Source organism: Narcine bancroftii, chromosome 2, assembly GCF_036971445.1.
Source record: "Narcine bancroftii isolate sNarBan1 chromosome 2, sNarBan1.hap1, whole genome shotgun sequence".
NCBI classification, from domain to species: Eukaryota; Metazoa; Chordata; class Chondrichthyes; order Torpediniformes; family Narcinidae; genus Narcine; species Narcine bancroftii.
In genome coordinates, this window is record NC_091470.1 from 17,621,024 (window position 1) to 17,645,067 (window position 24,044).

At 41.2% G+C, this 24,044-nt stretch overlaps 1 protein-coding gene across 23 annotated transcripts in view; it reads right to left on the reverse strand.

The window, feature by feature from the left end:
• LOC138753237 (neurexin-3-like) overlaps nucleotides 1-24,044 on the reverse strand; it is a 2,173,925-nt gene that overhangs the window by 1,171,506 nt on the left and 978,375 nt on the right. For all 23 annotated transcript variants that reach the window (XM_069916009.1, XM_069916007.1, XM_069915992.1 and 20 more), the window contains one exon: nucleotides 2,396-2,515. In XM_069916009.1, the coding sequence (XP_069772110.1) occupies nucleotides 2,396-2,515 (120 nt within the window). The remainder of the gene's footprint in view (nucleotides 1-2,395; nucleotides 2,516-24,044) is intronic.

Consider the following 24,044-nt stretch of genomic DNA (forward strand, 5'->3'; position numbering starts at 1 on the left):
AAGTTCCTCTCCGTACTGTCAAGCTTGATTAACAATTCTTTTTCTCCCTCAGATGGTGCTTGATCTGCTGAGTTCTTCCATCACATTGTGTTTTGCTTCAGATTCCGGTGTCTGCATTCTCGTGCCCCCAACCCTATCGGCACGACTTTCCAATCATCTCTCTTGTGGATATTCAATTTCCCTGTAGTACATGCCATTGCTACCCCTCATGGGAGGGAGCTTTGCCATCTCTCTGTTTAATAAAGCATCTCTTGAATCCATGTTTAAATTTATTTGTAATTATATTTCATTTCACTTATTTCAATTATATTACTGAGTTAATTTTTCTCCTGCAAGTGGGAAAATTTTCTTCACATCTACCAAGTCAAACCTTTCGTAATTCTGATTAGGTCATGGATTTCTTTTCTCAAGCAGTAACTTGGGTACATTATGTTATGTGGAATCTCAGTCACGGTATCAAAGGATAGTCTTTGAACTACCTCTCAGTGCTTCTAAATTGGAGATAAGAGACACACAAATGACTGCAATTGCTGGAATCTGGAGCAAAACAAAATCTGCTTGAGGAACTCAGTGGATCAAGTGAAATAAAAGGGATGGTCAATGTTTTGGGTCAGAACCCTTCAATCATACTGAGAGCGCAGTGGAAAGGTAGCGAGTAGAATGAGGACGGGGTCAGGGGAAGAGGTTGGACAGAGGCCAGTAGGGATTGGTGAAACAGGTAGGGGTGAAGAATGATGGACAGAAGAGGAGATGGTAGTTGCCAAGCAAAGGGAGAGAAATGAAAGAGGAAAAAAAGGACTCAGGTGGAGGAAGAGGGGTCATATAGGGTGGGTTTGCAGATGGCTAAAGGGGAGTAATATAGACAAAGCAGTGCAGGCATCAGAGAACGTGATAATGAATTATAAAGGAAGCTACGAACCTACTCAGGGAGAAGTGAAGGACAAATTACACTGGATAGATACAAATGGGGAGGAATCCTGTTGGTGAAATATGGGTAGATGGAACCAGAAGGGGATGAGAATGGGTGAGGGCAGGGAAGAGGTGTGGGGGAAAGGGACAAAAATATGGGGGAAGGGGGAAAGAACAGAAGTAGCCCAGAAGGGACACATTAGCTCAAATTTGAAAAAGGCAGAACACGAGGTTTCGTTCGTCTCATTTGCGCAGAGGATACAGAGAGTTTGCAGAGGATACAGAGAGTTTGCAGAGGATACAGAGAGTTTGCAGAGGATACAGAGAGTTTGCAGAGGATACAGAGAGTTAAGTGAGTGGGAAGAAGTCTGGCAGATCGAGTGCAATATTGGTAGGAAAAATGGAAAATCAGAATATTATTTAAATGGCAAACCATTCCAGCATGCTGATGGGCAGAAGGACTTGGGAGTGCTGATATATTAATCGGAAAAGGTTGGCTTGCAGGTGGAGCAGCTATTAAAAAGGCAAATGAAATGTTGGCCTTTGTCGCTAGAGGGATTGAACTTAAGAGCAGGGAGGTTATCTGGGACAGTACTCGCTGGAATTTAGAAGAATGAGAGGGGATCTTTAGAAACATACAAAATTATAAAAAAGGCATAGATTTGAGGTGCCTAAGTTGGTGGAGAAGTCCAGAACTTGAGGACATAGCCTCAAGATTTAAAACAGAGATGAGGAGGAATTGCTTTTCCCAGAGGGTGCTGAACTATGGAATTCGCTGTCCATTGAAGTAGAGGAGGCAACCTCAGTAAATTTATTTAAGACAAGGTTGGATAGATCTCTAAATACTCAGGGAAGTAAGGGAAAAGGCAGGTAGGTGGAGGGGGGCTGTGATCACATTGAATGGCAGATGGTCTACTCCTGCTTCCATTTCTTATGTTTATATATTTGTAGATGAAAACCACTCAGGATATCATAAAAGGGGGAATTGCTAAACCTCTATTTAAGTTTAGATCCTTTGTAGAATTTTATTCCCCTGGAAGTACAAAGCCATTTTGTGAATTAATTTAAACAGATGCATCTGTGTGAACCAAACCAAGTTGTTGGGGTGCCACTGAAGGAATGGCCTCTTTGGCTCATCATTAATCAGAACCCTTTAGCCAATGAACCACGAGAGAAGCCAAAAGGAATTTTTTTGCACATGAATCAGGGCACAAAGAAAGGAAATAATAATTGAAGCTAAATTAATATGGCTTCAAATTCACTATATAATATTTTAAGTTATTTAAGACCAAAAGACATAGGAGCAGAAATAGGCTATTCAGCCCATCAAGACTGTCCCACCTCTCAGCCCCACTACCCAGTCTTCTCCCCATAACCTTTGATGCCCTGGATAATCAGGAACCTGAAATTTAAATCCACTCTTTAAAAGAAACAAAATTTTGAATTTTATCACACAAGACTAATTACATGACTCAAATAATTGTACCTTCTGCAGTGACTTCATCAACCATCAGCTTCAAATTTTTACCTCGGCGAACCACTCGGACTGCATGCCAGTCATTGTCATTGAGTTTCTGTCCAGCATAAAGTGTCTCTGGTCCTTTACCTGGGGAATGGGTGGGCAAAGAGTGTTACTTTAAGCACACATTCACGATCAGCCTGTTGACATTATCTTCATTAGGACTGCAATAAAGTCTCATTGCTTTTAAATTAATTTTAAAACACAGCTGCATTTGAACCTTCCAATCAATCAATCTATCTATCTCAACCACTAATTAGTTTCAATAAATTATCTTTCAATATACTACTGAATGCAAAAAAACACATGTTTTGCTATACTTCAGAGGTTTTAAAACCAACCTTTATTACAGCCCTAATGCAATAAATCAAATTCAATAATATTTCATCAATTCAATTGGTGGCAAGCATCTCAGTTTCACTATCCTTTGTTTTTATCTGAAGATATACTGCCTTATAAGTATGGTGAGACAAGTGGATATTTGTAATTCACAAAACATTTGTCAGTAACTTAGAAAAACAACTTGAATTGATTAATATAATTGATTTGAACTTTTGCTGAATCTACTTTTGTACTCTTGATATTAAACCTCGTTACATTTTCCACTCAAGAGTTGATTATTAAAGATATTGGAGCCATCTGCTTCTCAGAAGCTGCTTCATAAGTATACGAGTTACTTAAAAGAACCTCTATGTCAAAATATGAATGTTCATTCAACTGCCTATTCAAACATAATGAAAACTATAACCCTCTCCCTTCCGTGTTAAAGTCCCAGTTAACACTCAGCCTTCAGTTTTAAATTTTCTTTATGATGTCTTTATGGTTCTATGTGCTACAATACAAGATGCATTGTGGGAAATAGCCAAAACCTCTTCAGTGTACGAAACATGGAAGCTCAGAGATTTGCAATGGTCAGGCAGCACATCCAAGAGAAGATCACAACCTGCAAATTCCTTTGCCATGGGTGCTAACTTGTATTGGAAATGAATCCTCATTCCTTTCCAGCTTTGTGGGTGGAGGCTACAAGGATGATAAAGGGTACACTGGAACCTGCCTACCCCTAATGAAGTTATATGGTGCAGAACAGGCCCTCGCCAGTCCCGCACCTATTTGCAGAAATCCTGCAAGAATTGCCTTTTGTTCTGCCCATCAGTTTCAATTCCTCACCTGCACATGTGGGGCAACACTGCAGCTAACTAACCCTCCAGCGCGCACATATCTGCAGCGACAGAAGAAAACCGAGGATCTGGAGGCAACCCATGCAACCACAGAAAGAGAATCGAAAACTTCGATGGAGGATGCAAGATGTATCTTTGGCTTGCCCAGTACAGCCAATCATGAATTACAGTGCAATTAACTAAATAAAGTGAACAGTTGAATCACTTAAAAAATAATGGCCTCATATTGAATTAAGAAGTGACAGTGGAGCAGAGTGTAATGCATTATAGCAATGATGAAAAACCAATTGGAGGTCATTCAAAAGCTGCACTAAAAGTTAATAAAAGATATCATATTGACTTACAGATTGAGAACATAATATGGATGCCTAAGCAATTTTTCTTCAAGAGAGAGGAGGCTTGTAAACTCTTGGCCACATTCAAGCTAAAGAGTTCTCCAGCAGTGAAACAGGCCCTTATGGCAAAAATTGGCCATGCCCGTTTTCCTTCATTCAGTCCATATCCCACTAAACTTCTCCTATCCATGTTCAGTAAAACGGCTGGTTTCTGGCACCTCTGGGGTTTGGTAGATGCTGGTTAAGTGAATTTTCCAGTTGCTTGAGACTGCGTGCTGTGTGATTGGTGAACTAATGACAAGGCATGCCAATTTTAAACCCATATTTTTTACATATTTATTTTTCACAAATTTTTGCCAATTGCTTGAATTCCGGATAACAGGAATTTTACTGTACCTGTCTCAATGTCTTTTGAGGAGCACATTCCTTCCACTTCCTCTGGTGCCTTGTTCCATGTAACCACAACCTCCTGTATGAAGAAGCTGGCCCTCAGGTTCCTTTTAAATCTTTCCCCTTTCATCTATCCCCTCTGGGGAAAAGGCAGTCATTACTGGCCTTTTCCTTCCCCGTCAGAGCTTTTTATATCTCTACAAGATCATCCCTCACTCTCCTAAGTTCCAGGGGAAATAATTCCCAGCCTATCCAGCCTCCCCTTCTAAAACATGCCGACATGTCCCAGTAACATTCTCGTGGATCTTTGCTGCATCTCTTCCAGCTTGATATATTTCCTTCATCTGGGTGATCAAAACTCTCAAGCACAGCCTTATTAATGATCTGTCCTGTAGTAATATAATGCTTCTGCCCCGATAACTCAATGCTCTGACTAATGAAAGCATGCCTTCATAGCCACTTTTATGGGACTATCTATCCCTGTTACATTGTTCTGCCACATTCCCCAGTTACCTTACCATTCACAGTGTGTGTCCTGCACTGGTTTAACCAACCAAAGTACCACACCTCAAACTTGTCAGACTTCAATTCCATCCGCCATTCCCTGACCACTTTCCTGGCTCATCTTGATCCTGTTGTAATCTTCACACTCCACTATTCCAGCAATTTTGGTGTCATCCACTAATTTATCAATTGATTAATTATGATAACTACATTGTCATCGAAGTTATTAGTACAGATGGCAACAGCAGACCCAGCACTGATCCCTGAAGTGCACCATTGGTCACAGGCCTCAAAAACCATCAACTTCTGCCCTCTACCTCCTGAAATCAAGCCAATTGTGCATCCAGTTGGCCAACTCACCCTGGGGTCCATGTAATTTGACCTTCCTTCCAGTAGTCCTTAAAGTCTATGTAGATAACATCTACTGCTCTGTCCTCATCAATCTTCTTGATCAAAAAAAATCAAATTTGTGAGACACTATTTCCAAGATTCTTACAGTCAGAGAAAGAAAAGCAAACGAGAGCTCCTCCCACAGTCATCGAGTGTCCGTGGATTTTCCAGCATTCCCGTGGTCACATAGAGTCCAGTTCAAACCATCAGCAACCGAATCTGAACCTCCGACACGATTATCAACCTTCAGTTCCTTCTGCACCCTCTCACATCCAGCTTCTGATACCTGCCACCCCTTCAGCTAGTCTCCAGCAGACCACAGCCGGCGTGTGTTCCTCTCCTCGAGTCACCAACAACCCACAACCTGTGTTCCTCAGCCACCATAGTCACAGTCCCTTGGGTCATCTCCTCTAATTCTCAGATGGGGCTGGATGGGGTGGTCTCCCTGATTTCTGATGCCCTGCACCAGTCCTCCACTTCCCTGGAGTCTGCAATCCCTTGTGGTTGCTGCTACTCACAGGTGCCACCACTTAGGCGCAGACCTCGTGGTCGTGGCATTTTAAATAAAACCACCGTCAGCCCCTTTAACAGGCTATTTAAAGTCTATACAGAGCTGGCAACAGTCGGGCTGGATGGTTGGACCCCGTGGGAGTGCTGTGTCTCCACTCCCACTCTCTGCAGGTCCACACTGTTGGCCACGCTGCTGTTACAGCAACTCCGGCAGTGCCTCTATTCCCCAGGCATAAAGCAATCCTGACAATCCCTAATCAGTCCTCACCTTTCCAAATGCAGGTAGATCTTATTTCTCAGAATCTTCTCCAGTAATGACCTTGACTGACGTTAAAGCTCACCATTGTTCCCTGATTTGTCCTTACAGTCTTTTTTCAATAAATGCACAACATCATAAAAGTCACCTTCTAGACTTCACCTCACCTGTTCTTAACTAAGATGCAAAATGTTCTTGGTGACTTGGTAACAGTTTGGATTATAATTTGCAAATAAATACCATATCCATCTAAGTTGTGGTTTATTTTTCACTTGATTGGGAAAACAACAGTGAGCGAAGAGATACAAAAGAATTTTTTGGCTGGTCAGTAAAATAGTAGTTCTGGCACATTGGATTTTTTAAACGTGGGCATACAACAGAGGAACAGGTCTTTCTGGCCCACAAGGCCCTGACCCCAAAGATACCAATTATCCTACAAGTCCAATCCGTTTCTGAAGGAAACCAGAACACCCAGAGGAATCCCACGCAGACACGGGGAAAACATGCAAACTCCTTCCAGACAGTGGTGGATCCGAACCCGGGTCGATGGCGCAGTAGAAATGTGGCACTGATGACTACGTTGTCTGTATATGCACATAGCGGATATGATCAAAAAATTGACTTTTAACAAAATACAACACAATCTCATGATTTGGAATGTTAATCACTGACTTAGCCTTCAGGTAGTCCAATGTCAGTGGAGAAGGTGAATATAATGGTCAGTATTACAAAGCTGAAACTGCGCGATTCCTTTACTTAAATACCACAGCGGTCTGAGACAGTCATTGTAAAAAGAAAGGCAAAAACAGTAGCTGCTGGAGATCCATATAACCATATAACCACTTACAGCACAGAATAGGCCAGTTCGGCCCTACTAGTCCATGCCGTAACAAATTCCCACCCTCCTAGTCCCACTGACCAGCAACCGGTCCATACCCCTCCAGTCCTCTCCTCTCCATGTAATGATCCAGTCTTTCCTTAAATGTAACCAATGATCCCGCCTCGACCATGAGAAATAAAAACAAAATAACTGAATCACTCAGCAGGCTGGGTAGGATCTATGAGAGTTAACATTTTGTGTCAACTTGAAAAAATTAACTCTTCTTCTTTCTCCAACTTGTTGCCCAGCCTGCTGAATACTTCCAGAATTTTGTGTTGACTTCTAGGGCTTCATTTTATTTTATTTGCGAGCAGCAACATCCAGGCCAGGAGTGTTTGATGACTATTAACAATCACTCCAGGCAATGACGATATTCAGCAAGAGAAAATCCAATATCTTGGGGGGGTTACCATTGAACAGAACCTGAAAATGAATAGCCATGTACACAAAGCGGCTATAAGAGCAGGCCAGAGGCTTGGATTCCTGTGGTGAATACTTACCTCCAAACTCTCCGGAGCCTGTCCATCACCTACAAGACTCGTCAGGAGGGTGATGGAATATCCACTTGCCTGGATGAGTGCAGCTCCAACAACACTCATAAAGCTCAATGACAGAGCAGCCTGATTGAAGGTCCACAACTAGTCACTCACTTCATCACCGAAGCAGAGGAGCAGCAGCTTGTACCGTCTACGCAATGCAGTGGGGCGGCGCACCGACACTCCGAAGACAGCACTGTTCAAACACACCACCTCTATCAGTTAGGGCAGAAAAAGCAGGGGAACACAGCCAAGTTACCCTCCAAGCCACATGCCATCCTGACCGGGAACAATATCGTTGATCCTTCATTATCATTCGATCAAAACCCTGGAACCCCCTCTCCGACAGCATTGTGGGTATATCCACACTTCAAGGACTGCAGCGATTCAAGAAGATAGCTCTGAACTACCTTCAGGGCAATTAGTGATGGGGAATTAAATGCTGGTTCAGCCTGAGAAGCCAACATCCTTGGAATAAGTTTAAAAAATTGTGAATCAATTTGGCTTCATTCCCTTTCAGCTATGATTCCACGTTGGGAACACAGTGGTTTTATTAAATGTAGTTTTACAATTACTTTTGTTTACAACTCGATCATCCTTTTGGTTCTAATGTCTTCAACTAAAAGTACAGTGTGTTTGAAACTCTCTCAAACCAAAATGGACCCAGAAGATTAGTTCCAAATCTGACTTCTTGTTCTCAAATCCCCACTTTATTTTGTTGCACCAACTGCAAAAGCTACCTGGCAGCCATACAGCTGGTCTTTGGCTGAGAAGGTACCATGTATTGCACCTTCGCCTGAACGGTGAACATCAGCTGTGAAGAGCAGATCACTGAGTCACAAGGAGGTGCTCTGACAACTTTTATCTCCATCAAAATCCTTCTACGAGGCCACCTTAGCTGGTTTTAGTCTGGCAGAAGAATCCACTAATCAGATCAAGACCTGCCCACCACTTGAATAACAACACATGGGCATTCAGACCCACACAATACTTAAAATTTAGTTAAATATTTGTATTGAACATTGTGACCTACTGTGTGAGAACCTCACTACATTCAAGTATTGACCAAGCATTAGACATTCACATATAAGCTAAGAATACAATTATGACAATTTTAGAAGATTTCAACTATTTTATAACTATTCATTATATTAATTTTTAACCATATATAGATTTTATTCACAATAAATTATTTACAAAAGGACTTTCAAAGTCTCTTCCCACCCTTAGTTTCATATCTGTACATTTTCATTCATTTCTCTTACTCCCAGCTCTGTTGTTTCAGGGTCTTCCTCTCAGTCTCAGCCCCTTAATGCCACGTAATGAAAGGACTGGACTTTGGTCCTTCCCCACAGCTCCCTCGTGCTGGCTGAGCCAAGCCTCAATACGTCCCTCAGCACAAACACCTGCACCCTGGAATGTACCAGTCGGCGGCAGCATTCCTGCACCGACATCTCTGTGTGCTGGCAGACCAACAGGATTCAGGCAGTCCAAAGTACGCCTTTCACTGAGTTGGTGGTCTTCCGGCAGTTCTGGTCATTTGGCTCTGTGTGGGTCTACGGGAACACCCTGTAGATCAGAGAGTTCTGTATCATTGCTGCAGGCGATAAATTGTGACAAGGACCCTGATATCCATTTTACTATACTCATGAATAGGAAGGATACATTTCAATGAAATTACAAATGAAATTACAAACGGTGGACTTCATGTGCTTTCTAATCTTACCACTTCAGGATCAAGGAGGCAATGAACAAAGTGAATGCACCATTTTTCATTTGCACATTTTATTGAAAGAGAAGTGAATCCAGTTCAATGCACCATCTCTATTCAACCACACCCTTTGCTATCTTTGTGAATTTAATGTAAAGCCTTATTCATTTGGTAATCACTCCCTCTTGATTCCTTGCAGAGTTGAAATTATGACTCTGCTCTCAAACCGAATTTCAAAACTTTGAGGAAAATGTTGTTTTGTCTGTCAGCATTAAGTATGTAAAAGAGTATTGCATCTAAGTACGCGCATCTCTACACATTAGATTCCATTGAAATCAGTGGTGTCAGATTCAGATTTATTGCCAGAGTGCATACATGACATCATATACAACCCTGAGATTCTTTCTCCTGTGGGCGAGCCAGAATGACCACTTATCGGTAATGCAAAAAAAAGCTGTACACAATGTTCACATGTAGATAAACAAAGAACTGTAAACAACTGACTGTCCTACAGAGAGGAAAAAAGTCGGAGTCCTTAAATGAGTCCCTGATTGAGTTTGTTGTTGAGGAGTCTGATGGTGGAGGGGTGAACCTGGTGGTGTGAGTCTTGTGGCACCTATATCTCCTTCCTCATGGTAGCAGTGAGAACAGAACATGTGCTGGTGGTGTGGATCCTTGATGATTGCTGCTGCTCTCTGACGGCAGAATTCCCTGCAGGGGTTCCCCATGATGGGAAGGGTTCTTCCTGTGATGTCCTGAGCTATATCCAGTACAATCAGACATCCCATTGCATTATCAATGAGAGACTAATTTTGAGTATAGAAAGTGGAGGCATTCATCCTCTTCTGATTAATTCAATTAGTATGGACAGTACTTTTCCTCAAAGAAAACAATTTGCCGGAGGAACTCGGCAGGATGAGCAGTATCAGTGGAAGAAAAAGAATTGCTGATGTTTTGGGTCAGAATCCTTCATCGTTCCTGATTGTGGAAAGGGGAGAAAGTCAGGGTAAGGAGGAGAGACTGTGACAGGTAAGACAGGGATGAACCAGGGAGAACCTATTAATCACCTGCCTCCATCTCCCATCTCTACCCCCATCCTTCCCATCATCAGATCATCGTCCCTCCTGTGAAGTTTCGCCAGCGGTTTATTTTTTGCTTCAGATTCACACATCTGCAGTCTCTTGTGTCTCCTGTATTTTCCATTTCATTAACAGCCTGACACTTAAAAATAAATTGAAAGTGCTGAGACTGGAAGAACTCCTACTGACGCAGAACAAAACTAAATAAGCCAGGAAAAACATTCATAACTATTGATATAACCCTTATATGGAGCACCAAGTGCCACCATCTGTTGAGTTTCTACCTGTCCCAAGTGTTGCAAAGATTGGGCCTGTCCCCATTGCTGTGCAATGTCCCAGTCAGCTGGACTTTGCCACATCACCAATCCTTCCTGGAAAAGTTGATTCAGACTAACACCTTTGATTATGAGGCCATCAGGCAGTGGTCAGCAGATACTGAGAGACGAGGACTTGATGGACCCAGTGGGGTGGTTCCCTGAGCGGACCATCCAGGTCATCTGGTAAAACGCCTCATCGCCAGTGCTCTTGTACAAGTACCTGGACTTCGTGGCTGCCGATGAGAGGAGCCCTCCTAGTCAGATCCTTCCTGTACAACCAGAACATCACCCATTGTACCGAAGATGACTGCAATGGAGAAGACAGTCTTTGTTGAACACAGATTCATTAAGAATCTTTGGGGAAGGTTGCAAGGTTCCGGGTCCTGGTTTATTCCCAGCAGCGTGACAGAAGATTCTCAGATCTACAGGCTGTTCCTGGGGACGCACACAGAGGCAGACATCCCGAATTGCTGGAGGACCTCGGTGAAAGATGCATTTTGGTCTGACCGAAACCTGTTGGTCTTCCAGCACACTGATACGTGCACATTTCAGTGCGGGAATGCTGCTAACTGGCATATTCCAGGCTGCAGGAGTATATGCTGAGGGACACACTGAGGTTTGGTGCAGCCAATGTGAGAGCATTGTGGGGAAGGATCACAGTCTATTGCCCTCCCATTACTGGGCATTGAGGGGTTGAGACTGAGGGAAAGCCCCTCAAACAACAGAAGGGAGAGTAATGACAAGGTGAAACAGTGGTGGTAATGGTGTAAATAGAAATGAATGTATTAAAGTACCTGACTGGAAATGTATAGTTATGAAACTGGGTGGGAAGAGACTTAGAAGTGTTTTCCTTTTGAAAATAATTTATTGTGAATAAAGTCTATTTTTAGCAAAAAGAAACTTTCACTGGGAAGGGTTTGACAACTAATGAAATATTAACTCAGTTTCTCATTTCACAAGTGCTGCCTGGCACACTGAGTGCTTCCAGTACTTTTGGCTTTTGTTGAGGGGAAGTTGTTCAGACATGATGATACCTTGAAGAAGGGCTCAGGCCCGAAACATCGGTAATATATCTTTACCTCCTGTGGACGCTGCGAGACCAGCTAAGCTGCTCCAGCATTTCTGTGCGCTTTTACCAATAAATGGCATGCTTGAGTACCTTGAGATTTCATTTATTTTATTCGCTCCCTCAAAGAACAGAACTTTTAAGATTTCTCATCCCTCTGCTCAGTTTTGATTTCTTTTCCCCAGGTTGTTAGAGGGGCATTCAGAGGCCTAGATTGGTGAAGCTCCATTAGAATTTAAACAAAATTCAGAAAGTATCAGAAAAGATGTCAGTGAAACAGATTTGTCCAAGAAACCCCAACGTTCAAATATCTCCCTCTAGCTGTCTATATGTAACTCCAGTCCCAAATAACAGGGCCCTCTAACGTGGCCTGATTAGCTACACATTTCCAAAACAACTAAGAAAGAGCAGTAAATGTGAACTTTGCCCATCAGCATTGACATCGAATGGTATCTAATTTCCCATAATTGAATTCTTTGAAATTTTATCTATTTTCTTTTCAGTGTAAATAGGACAATGATTGCAGATGAAGAGATAAATAAGAACATAATTAACTTTTCAATTTGCTCTTGAAGGCATAATTAATTTTTTTTCTAACAATATTGTTTATTCAAATATTGAGCTCTTACTTAAAATGTACACAACTAATGAGCTATTTGATCCAACTGGTTGTGCTCCACAAGCTCTGCTAATTTTTTCTGCAGAATCTAAGAGCATATCAACACAATGCTGGAGAAACTCAGCAAGTCAAACACTGCACTTTATGTAGCAAGATAAAGTTTCGGCCTTGAGCTCTTCATCAAGGTACGGTTTCTCCAGCACTGTGTTTTACTTCAATCACAATGTCTGCAGACCTTCGTGTTTCACTCTAATAGAGTAACCTTCTGTCCTCTTCTTTCCAATCTGTTTACCCGGTCTCCCCAAAAAGCTTTTAAATAATTCACTTCAACTTTACCCTATGGTGGAAAGTTTCACTTTTTGTTGGTGAATTTCCATCTGGATTTCACACTAACCATTTTATGTAGATAGAATATAGAACACTACAGCACAGTACAGGCCCTCCAGCCCTCAATGTTATGCTGACCTATATATTCCTTTTTAAAAAAGTACTAAACTCTCCCTCCCCATAACCCTCTATTTTTCTTTCATCCATGTGTCCATCCAAGAATCTCTCAGTTCCTACTTAAACTCTTCCCCACAACTGAAAATGTTCTTTCTAAATTTAATCTCTTTGTAATTGAAACAAAAACATGCCGGCTTTCTTTTTTTTTAAAAATAAGAAACATCATAAAGAATATAATTTGTAATCTCTAGCCTCTCAGCATTGGGTCCAGCCAACTGGTCTAATGGAAAGAAGCAGATCCAAGGAGATGTTTGCTTCCTACATTCACAGAGCTGTTGATCTCTTGACCTATTGGCAACATCCTAGACTGAAGCCTTGCAGAATTCAACACTTTGTCTTTCTACATCCTCTACCTTTTACCATCTTCTGTGTGAACAATCAACACCATTTTTTCCCAATTCCTCTACCAAGCACTTTCAATTCATGCCTCTGATCATTGTATTTCTGCAAAGAGAAACCAAAATCACTGCATCTCAACACCTTATAATGAATCGGAGCAATGATTTTGTGTGCAATTTTCTGAGTGCAACATTCAACATCACTGTAAAAGACCTTGTGTTATTGAATACGAGGATGGACAAGTGACCTCTATTTATTTTGTACACCGTGTTGAATAAGAATGAGAGGTATAGAGTAGTTTCTTTCTCACCCCAAAGATAAGGTGTTGCACAGAACCAATGGCAATCGTGATTAAACCAGCCACAGAGATGGAGCTTCTCCGCTTACTGTATTGATAAAGTTGGCATTCATGACTCAACCCTCTTTAATTGGCCTTCTTGTCCAATAGAATCAAGAGAAATCAACTGAATTAGTGAGAACTAGTGAAAAAAAATTAGTACAAAAAAAATGACAGAGCTGCCAAAGTTGCTGAACAGCAACGCTGTCACAGGAGAGCAGAGGGAAAAGACACAGCACTGCTCCGAAGGGTTCAACTCCTGGTCCTAATGCCGACAGCTCTGTACAAGAATTAAGTAGCCTGTTGAAGGAGCCAATAGCATTTGTAAGTAAAATTCTTCAACTGCAGAGGTCTCCGCCCAAGGTGGAAGTGCCAGTGCTTGAGAGCGGCCACAAGGGGTAGCAGACTCCAGGGAGCAGCAGACCAGCGCAGGGCACCAGAAAGAGGGAGACCACCCCCACCTCAATTGAAAAGGAGAATCAGAAGAGATAATGCTACAGGACGGTGGTCACGGCAGCGGACCAGCGATGGGATCAGCGGCTGAGGGACCCACACAGGCTGTGGGCTGCTGGAGACTGGCTCATGGGAACTAGGTATCGGAGCCAGGATTCGAGAGGGTGCTGAGGGCAAGAAGGGTTCCCGAAGGGCCTTGGGTGCTGAAGGCTTCCTGATTGTGTCGGAGGTTTGGATCTAAAGCCTGAGTTACAGATGAATTGAACAGACGCTTGTTCGGCTGCAGAGGCTGTGGGAGGCAGGCAGAAGGCAATTTCATGTAATATTACAAAGATGAAATTTTGAATCTTTATTTGTGAAACAGTTTCAGAAGAATATTGGCCTCCAATTTCCATTAATCCCTGCCTCTATGTCTCCTCCAGCTCTCTACTCCCTACCCTTGCTTCTCCTATCATAGATCTTCCTTTTCAAGTCCACAGCCCTCTCCTCTATCACTCTTAAGCTTCATTTTCTTCTATCCTCCTCCCTGTATCCAGTTCATACCTGTTACCCTTCCACTCCTCCTCCCCCATCTCCACATCTTTTTATCCAGACATCTGCCTGTTTTTCCATCTTCCTGACAAAGATCTCTGGCCCAAAATGTTCATTGCCTTTTACTTCCTATGGATGCTGTATGACCTGCTGAGTTTCTCCAGCACGTCTTTGCACGGCTCTAATGCTAAAAGAACTGCCTGCACCCCCCACCGCCAAAAATGATTTTATGAATATGGATGGTAATTTTAAGTTTATTAACAAAATCTGCTGAGAGTACAAGTTTCTGTTTTGATCTAAAAACACAGAGTAAATGCTGGAGAAACACAGCTGGTCTCGCAACGTCATGGGAGGTAAAGAATTTAATTTAAAATTATAAAGATATATTACTGACATTTCAGGCCTGAGCCCTTCTTCAAGGTACAAGAAAAAGAAGGCAGGTATCTGAATATAGACTGGGAAGAGAACGGGGGGGTGGGGGGGGGGTGGGGTGTGGGGGGGAGGGATGAATGGGAGGGGGAGGAGTCCAGACCAACAGACAATAGGTATAATTGGATATGATAAGACAAAGAGTGAGTATTTGGCTGTGTGAAAAGAGACAGCGGAAAAGTGGAGTTGGGGGGGGGGAGAGAGAGAAAGACAGAACTCGAGGAAAGGATACAGGGGATCAAATATGGGGGAGGAGGGCAGCAGTGTTTACAAAGACCAAAGAAGTTGATGTTAATGCCATCCAGTTTGAGGATGCCCAGACTGAAGATGAGGAGTTGTTCCTCCAATTTGTAGGTGGTCTCTGTCTGGCAGTATGAGACCATGGACAGACATGTCAGCAAGAGAATGGGACAGGGACTTGAAATGGGTGGCTACTGGGAGATCCATGCTATTATGGTTGGCAAACCCCCAAGGTGCTCAGTGAACCGATCTCCCAGTCCACACCCAGTCTCTCTAATGCAGAGGAGAAGTTTTTTGCTTATACCTCAAAGAAGGGCTCAGGCCCAAATCATCAGTAATGTATCTTTACCTCCTATGGACACTGCAAGACTGGCTGAGTTCCTGCTGCATTTATTGTGTGTTTTTACTACAATCATAACATTTGCAGACTTGTGTATTTTATTGTTATGTTCTGATCTATTTTGCATCCTGTAAAGATTTTTAAAAATTAATGAAACAGATGGCTTTCTCCTTTCCATTTAGATGCATCAGTTCTGCGATATGATGGATGGCCATCTAAGCCTCTGGATGCCAAAGTTCTCGTGGAACTGAAACTTAGCAGCAAATGACTTTGGAAAGGGAAAGAGAAACAGCCTCGCTCCATTATCCAGCCATGGGTAAGGTAACGGCTGATTGATCAGAGTATCATTTTCTAACTACAGGCCCCTCAATTCCCTTGATATCCAAAGCTCTCTCAATTTTGGTCTTACATGCACTCAGCAATTGAGCCTCCACAATTCCCGTCGGATAGAATTGCACAGATTCACTATCCTCTGGAATAAGAAATTGCTAATCTCAATTGCAAATGAGCAACAGCTCATCATACCACCCCAGTTAGCGACAACATCCCTCCACCTACCTGGTAAAGGCAATGTTTCATTGAGATCACCTCTCATTTTTGTAAATTTTAGAGGCAATCATCCTTGTTTAGGGAGAGAGATCAGACTTATTCACCAGGGCTCAATAAAATTTAAACAAGATGCCCAATTGCTTCCTGTAACTGCAAATTAAATGTTATCTGGGCACAATCCCATACATTCTAATTTTTTTTCATAATCTTCTCAAAGTTTCTCTGAATGTTCAAACAGACCATTGGTTCCTTATCTCTTCCCCTATTTACAACTTCAAAAAAAATCATAGATTTGGATTCCTAACATCCATGTTAATTCTGCCCATTTTAAAATGCTCTTTTGCTTCTTCCTTAACAATAGTTTATTGTACCTTCCCTATCGCTGATGGCAAACTAACTCTCCTCTATTTGCTTCCTCATGGTTAAACCACATTCTACCATTTTCCAATTTGGAGCATGACAACCAATGCATCTCCTACCCCCTCATCACTGCCGTCAATCCTGACGTTCCTGGGCACTTACTGGATTTTCATACCACTAATTTCTCCAACTTACAGATTTATTCAAGCACACATTTTCTCCACTTTTTCTTGAAAGTTTTTGTCCCTTTATCCATGAAGACAGACACAAAAAATATTTGCCTCATCTCCTTAATGACAACACAATTTCACTTATTTATTGCAATAAATTTTGAATCCTATTTTCACGTTCTTGGTGATGCCTTGGTCCTCCTTTGCCCATTTAGTTTTTTGGAGCTGCCTTCCCTGGCCACAGTGCTGGGCACTGTTGCATCCCCAATGACCGCAAATCGAATGAAGCACAATTGGGACCTGCAGCTGCATGTCCCAGCTAATCTCAGTCATCAGCCAGTTCCGTGCAATAAGCAAATTACAATCAAGGACAAAAATCATAATGCTGTGTTGGAAATGCCGGGACTAGACATTGAGGAATTTAGATCTTGGCCCAAAAGAGCAAATTTATCAACTGCAGCAGGTCACCAGTTTGAATCAAATGTCTGGCACACTACTTTGTGTTCTGCCCTCAAGGTTTACTCCAAGGATTCAATGTAAAAGGTCAAGTCTAGAATTATAGTGCTGTGTTCTGCTGGAACACTGCATCATTGGAAAAGCCAGCTATTGAAGGAGATAAAAGACTGAGGCACAATGTGTCTATTCCATCTATAGAAATAACATGTTGTGATACTTTGAAGAACAGAGATTTTTCTGTCCTGCTGTGCCATTCAAAGATAACCCAGGGACATGGCCAATCTGAACATTCAACCACAATTCTCTTCATTCTCGTGGAACTATGTCGGTGTATGTAAATTGCCACCATGTTAAGAAAAAACTATGTGCAACAAAACATCTTCTCTGGCTGTGAAATGCTTTAGAATATTCCAAGATCCGGGAGGACGCAATGCGAAATTAAATTCCCGAACTTGTACACTTGCTTCAAGGTTTACCAGATAAATTGCCACAGGTGTTGAAGGCTTCTTGTCCTTCACAAGTCCAAAGTTGTGCAAGTGAAATGAAACAACACAGATCCTCTGTGCACAAGGAAAGACATCATTAAAAAGGGAGATTCTCTAATTCTGTCCTCCCAGTCCAAGCTGCATTTGAGGAGGAATGCTGTCATCTGGTTATTGCATATCCATGCTTCCATAAAGCACAGTTTCCATGAGAACATTGCTTCTTTGACTTAATAAGGTTTAAATGGATCTGTATACTGCTGAACACTGAAAAAACATTCCTTTTTTATTAAGATTTAATAAGAAACCCAGCTTCTCAGTGGTGAGGCTGTTCTCACACTCCAGCAACATTGTTGACAGTCCAATATTATTTGATGGCATTCAAAAATGACCAAGATCCATATCACAAAAAGGTGAGCAGTAATGCATAAGACATCAGACAAGAATGCTATGGGCATGAGATCAACAAGCAAAGTAACATTTGTGGGCAATAAATTGTCCTTAAGTGGGGTACTGAACTTCTCAAAAGGATCTGTTTTCTTTACTTTGGTAGGTTTGATGAGGTTTTCATTAAAAAAAATTCTCTTTTTTGAATATTCCAAATTGAGGAGAAAGGGATAATATTGTACAATATTTTATAATGTTATACGTTGTATTAAATATTGCAATATATTGATATTTCTGTTTTTACTATTCATTTCTGCATTCTATTCTCCTCCTGTATTGTTTACTTATAATATGTTTAATAAAAAGATTGAAAAAGAAGGAAAGGTATTCTGACCATGAATGCCATTCAGATACACTAAGCTTTCAGTGCATTTTGTTCTGCCAGATCAATCTTGTAAATGTGGAAACAATAAACCAATGGGAGAAAAACGGTATTCAAAGGGAATGCTCCGCCATGATATTGCTTTAATTTTAACATGGAGCAGTTGTGATGACTTATATAATCCTACCCCCCAATCAATCTAACTCTTCCCTCCCTCACAGTCCTCATCCCTCACATTTTTCTTACAATTCTGCATGTGCAATTCCCTCCCAAACATGTTAAAATAGACTTTAAAATAAAAGATTTTACCAAGTTTTGGTATGATGTATTAGCCTCTAGTCTAATGGATATGCTCCAATTTTAATGTAGCTTCTAATAATACTGATTAATAATTGTGCTATTTCCTTGGTCTGTTTATGTGAGCTTCTGCTGAGCTGGATAAAGGCATCACAGTTGTTAGATGGCAGGAAACAAACCAACATCACAAAAAGCAAGTTGGTAGAGGTTGTTCCATCCCCTGGGCAACTCTCTTCCTGGTCAGCAGCAAGTACAGAGTTTCATCGGCAACTGCAAAATCCAGAACATCATGGGGTGCAATTGGAGGCGACATTACTATTCCTTGCTGTTCAGTGCAGTCCAAGGCACTATGGTTTAGTTCCTTCTTAAATTTTTAAAATTAAATTTAGAGATACAGCATGGTAACAGGCCCTTTCGGCCCTCAATCCCGTGCCACCCAATTACACCCATCTAATCTACAACCCACGGTACATTTTAAAAGGTGGGAGTAAGCCAGAACACCGGAAGGAACCCACGCGCACATGGGGAAAACACACAAACTCCTGGTTGACAGGGCAGGATTTGAACCCTGGTTCTGATGGCTGGTGCTGGCACAGCGTTGTGGTAATCACTACATGCCCTAAAGATGTGAATGTTTATTGTTTTTTCCCTCTTCCTTATATTTTATTTTATCGCCATTCTTCTCTTCTTGTGTATTGTGCGCTTTATGCACCCGAGAAGCTGCAGCAGGTAAAAGTTTCATTGAATCTGTGCATTGCACTTCATTCAAGTCAAGCATTTGGAACAGTTTGTAAAACAATAAAAATGATACACACTCATAGATCCTGTTCAGCATAGTGGGTGTCCCAAGACACTTCACAGGAATGTTACGAGATAAAATAAGATCATGAATTACCTAAAGGTCCCCTCACTACCAACCTTGCCAACAAAGTACAATAATACAGAACATTGCACATTTTTGGTAGCTCGGCCTCATGAAGCCCAAGGGGTTGAAATCTCACAGCAATCATCTGTTCAACTGCTTCTGGATAAATCACGTCTCCACAATTCTCAGTTGCACATCGTATTTAAATAAGATTTAAAGTGTGGAATATCATTGATCATATTTTAATTTGGTAAGAGGATGAGTCCAATTTATTTCGAGAGGTCATTTAAAAGTCGGGTGTTGAATATGTTCCTCAGGGAAACACATTTCATAAGAAGAATGAGTCAAGTGTAAAGTTTGGCAAGGAACGTCAGTGCAATGATTTTGTTTCTCAACAGGTGGAAGTCAAACATTTCAGGACTGAAAACCCATCTGATCCCTTTTAACAAACATGGGTAATGTCCAAGCTTGGTATAATATGACTGTTAAAAACTGACAAACATTAATAAATGTTGATTTCACCTTGCACTCAAGCAGAACTACAAAAAGAAATCCCATTAGTAATACAGTAATAGGAACTCGTTAAGACTGTCCATTGGTCAAGCCTGAAGAGGTTGAATTTTTAATTCTCATTTTTTTACTCATATGAATATAAAGTAACAATTTAAAGCAGATTAGGACTGGATTTATGCATATTTACATTAGTTATTTGATAGCTAACATTTTTAATGGTACAATGTTATTGTTAAATAACCTCATACTCTTGCAATCCGAAGAAATCAAATAAGTAAAAATCAATATAACATGAAAAAAAATCAATAAAAAATTAACAATTAAATTTGCCTAGACTTGATGTTTTTTCAGAATATTGTGCTTTGAGGAATATGTTGTGGTATCCTTGGCATAATCTCTCATGCTGTGAAATATCAAAGCGATTAGAGGGCTGTGCAATGAATGGAGGATAAACCATAACTATATAACCATTTGATCTATTACATTTTGGAACAATTTTAACTGAACCCATAATGCTATCAGATTATGAGTTTTTACTTCTACGTCCAGTTACACGTGTATTGAGGTGAGATACAGCCCAGAAAGAGAGATAAAATGGTACAAGATGTGTGATGCACTCTCCCACAATAGAAGCTCGCTCAGTTATTCATTTTAAATCTGAAATTGATTGGTGCTTGGGAGCCAAGGACACCAAGGAATCTGGAACCAAGTATGGATGCAGATCAAGACGTGATCACGTGGAATGACAGAATAGGTCCAAGGCCACTGAAAGACCTTCTTTTGTTTCCATATTCCAAAGGAAGATTACCAAATGCAGAAGGGGAAATTTCCTTCTGGAAAATGTGTTCGCTGCAAAATTACTAAGATGAGGGGGCAAGAACATTAGAAACAGAATCAGGAGTCGGCCATCTGGCCTATCGAACTTGCTCCACCATAAAATAATCCGTGGCTGATATGGCTGTGGAAAGCTCCATCTACCTGCAATTTCCCCATAATCCTTAATTTCCCTCACATTTTCTGTCCATGTCACCATTTAAATAATAATCTGATCTTCTATTCTTCCTTCCAGAATGGATGACCTCACATTTACCAACATAGTGCTCCGCCTACCAGAACTTTGCCCATTCATTTAACCTATCCATACCTCTGCAGACTCCCTGCATCTTTTGCACAATTTGTTTTTCCATTCAGTTTAATGTCAGCAACAAGCTGAGTGCGTCTCAGTCTCCTCTTCTAAATCATTTATGTATATTGTGAACAATATACACCAACCACTGCCACCAAAAGAAACACTCACTTATCCCAATTCTCTGCCCGCTATTGGTTAAGCAATCCTTTATCCATGCACATACATTACCCCTATCTCCATGTATCCTTAAGCACAAGTCTTTAATGAGGGACCTTGTCAAATTATTGAAAAGGTGCCACATGTTTTTGGAATTATTGAGTTTGGTGGAAGATTACAAAATTACAACTGAATCCCAGGAAGGAGTTATTGCATTGAAGACCAAGACAATTTTAAAAAAAAATTACTCCAAAGGTGAAAGTTAAATTATGCACCAAAGCTCATTTTCCACCTTTAATGCTGGCCATGTGTTTTGTCACTAGATTGATTTCATTCTTGGAAAAGAAGGATTGAAGTCCACATGTTGGTCGGTCAGGAGAAAGAACAGCAAATTAAAGAAAAATAAATATCATTTTCAAAAGGAGGCATGCACCTTCACATTCTAAGTGCGCACAAGGAGGACAGGTAGAGACTGATTGTAGTCAATCAGAGGGACTTGAGAGAAGGATACCAAGGAAAACTCAAAGTATGGGACAACAAAAAGGCTTAATGGGCACATCGCATTCCTCTATGTCAAAATAATGTGCCAATCTTATTCCCATCTAAGAAATCTGCAACAATTATACTGGGTTTTTTTTACATCCTCACTGGTTAAAATACAAAGACATAGAGGACAGGAACAGGTTACAGAGGGCTGTAAACTCAGCCAGTGCCATCATGGGCAGTAATCATCACTCCATTAAGGATGTTATTAAGAGGCAGTGCCTCAAGAAACCAAATTCTACGATCAAGGATTCTCACCGCCCAGGTCATGCCCTCTTCTCATTGCTACCATCATGAAGGAGATACAGGAGCCTAAAGACACACATTCAGTGTTACAAAAGAAGCTCCCTACCCTCCGACAACAGATTTGTGAACAGTCACTTGTTCTCTTTTTTTTTTGCACTAATTATTTATTTTTTTAAAAATCTTGTATTTACTGAATTGCAATTTATAGTAAATTTGCACCATGTTCTGCACACCTTCGTGACAATAAATTCTGATTCACGAAACTGCTGCGGCAAAACAACAAATTTTGTGACACGTTCATGACGATAAACCTGATTCTAATGTAAATTGCGTTTTGAACTCTGGTGTTTTTGCAGACAAAATGAAGTAACTTATGCACCTTTTCTATCGGAATGGAATGGGAAAGAATTCCAACCACGCAGAAAGCACACAGGCAATATTCATGCTAAGGTGAGTCTCTGGTTTGTAAGTTATTAAATTTATGTCACATGAAAATTGCCAAGCATCATAGATTGTCGGAGTGCCCAACAATGTAACAGGCATTAAAAAAACATATATTTTTTGAGAAAGTGATTGATTCAGGCACCGTGAGATGCTGAGATGGTGACTGAAAATTAGATGTAAATATGATTTTAAAAAATAATAACAGGTGCCTAGCAAATGTATACCACAATATTGCAAATATTTAACAGTTTTTTTTAAATAACAGGTGGTCTTGAATATTAAAAACAGGAAAATATGTTGTATCCTGGTAATATTACTTGGATAGTTGTCACATCAAAACCTGATTACAAACTTGAATAATAAAATGGAAAGGTAATTTCACTTCGCAGCACAACCCTTATTACGGAATAGATTACTCCACGTACAATGAATTCATTTTACATTGCCTCATTCTTCTCTGAAGAAGAGATTGTAGATTTACATCACCCACATTCGAATGTTTCTTGAATGCTTGTTTTCATTTGGGAGGTGGCATGTGAAACATTTATTCATTTGCTTCCTTCACCTCGCCTCTGCGACATTGAATTTGACTCATCGGTCTTACTGCACCTGAATGCTTTGCTCTGTGAAGTGGGAATCATTCCACACTTTCAGGTAAAACATTAAATTTGAAGTGCAAGGCACAGGATCATGAGAAAGGAATCAGGCAGGGCGGATAGTTTTCAGATGGGTCTTGCAAAGAGCCAGCATCACGATAGGAGAGTGAATTGCCTGCTCCTGCACGGAAATCTTTATCAATGTGACTTGCTGACAGTTTGACATCTTGCCTTTACTGAACTACTGTGAGATGGACAGGGACCAGGGACAGGGACAGGGACCTTCTCATGTATCCACTTGTTAGTCAGGGTTGCTCAATTTGTTTTCAGAAGCTCAAACACTGAGACCATTAAACTAACAATGGGATTGGGATAGCATTGTGAGCCTTTTTAGTCCTGTTCATTAAAATGGGTTATGCTCCCCTGTCCCCTCTATTTCTGCAATATGCGGTGCACACATCGACATGATGGAGTGATTAAATGACTTTACCAAAAACTTGAGCATAACTGAGACACGACTTGGCCAGGTTCCAGGTACAGGAGCAAGAGGGGGAAAGTCCAGGCACGCCAGCCTTTACTGGGAAATCCGGGGAGGAGCTAAGGAAGGTCAGGCCGGTTCGGACTGGCCAGTCCATATATCTATGCAAATGCCTTTCACCACACAATCCCACTTCAATGAGTTAGCATTGCCTTTAGAACATACGTAGAAATCTACAGCGCATAAACGCCCTTCAGCTCACACTGTTGAGCCAACCTAATATCCTAATCTGACAACAACTTCGAATTACCCAACTGCATAACCCTCCATTTTTCTCAGTTGTTTATTGGAGCTGTTCTCCAAACGCACACTCTCAAGTGGCCAGCTGTGCTGACCTGAGGGTCAGAACTGGGGAATAATTGATGACAGACATAACCATAATTAGAGAAGGCTGAAAGGGAAAATGGATCAGCTCATGATTAAATGGCAGATCCCTCAAAGATGGTAGGAAGCTCAAGAAGGTGTATGGTATATTGGCCTTCATTAACCAGGGGAATGAGTTCAAGAGCTGTGAAGTAATGTCACAGCTCTATAAAACTCTGGTTGGACAACAGGTATT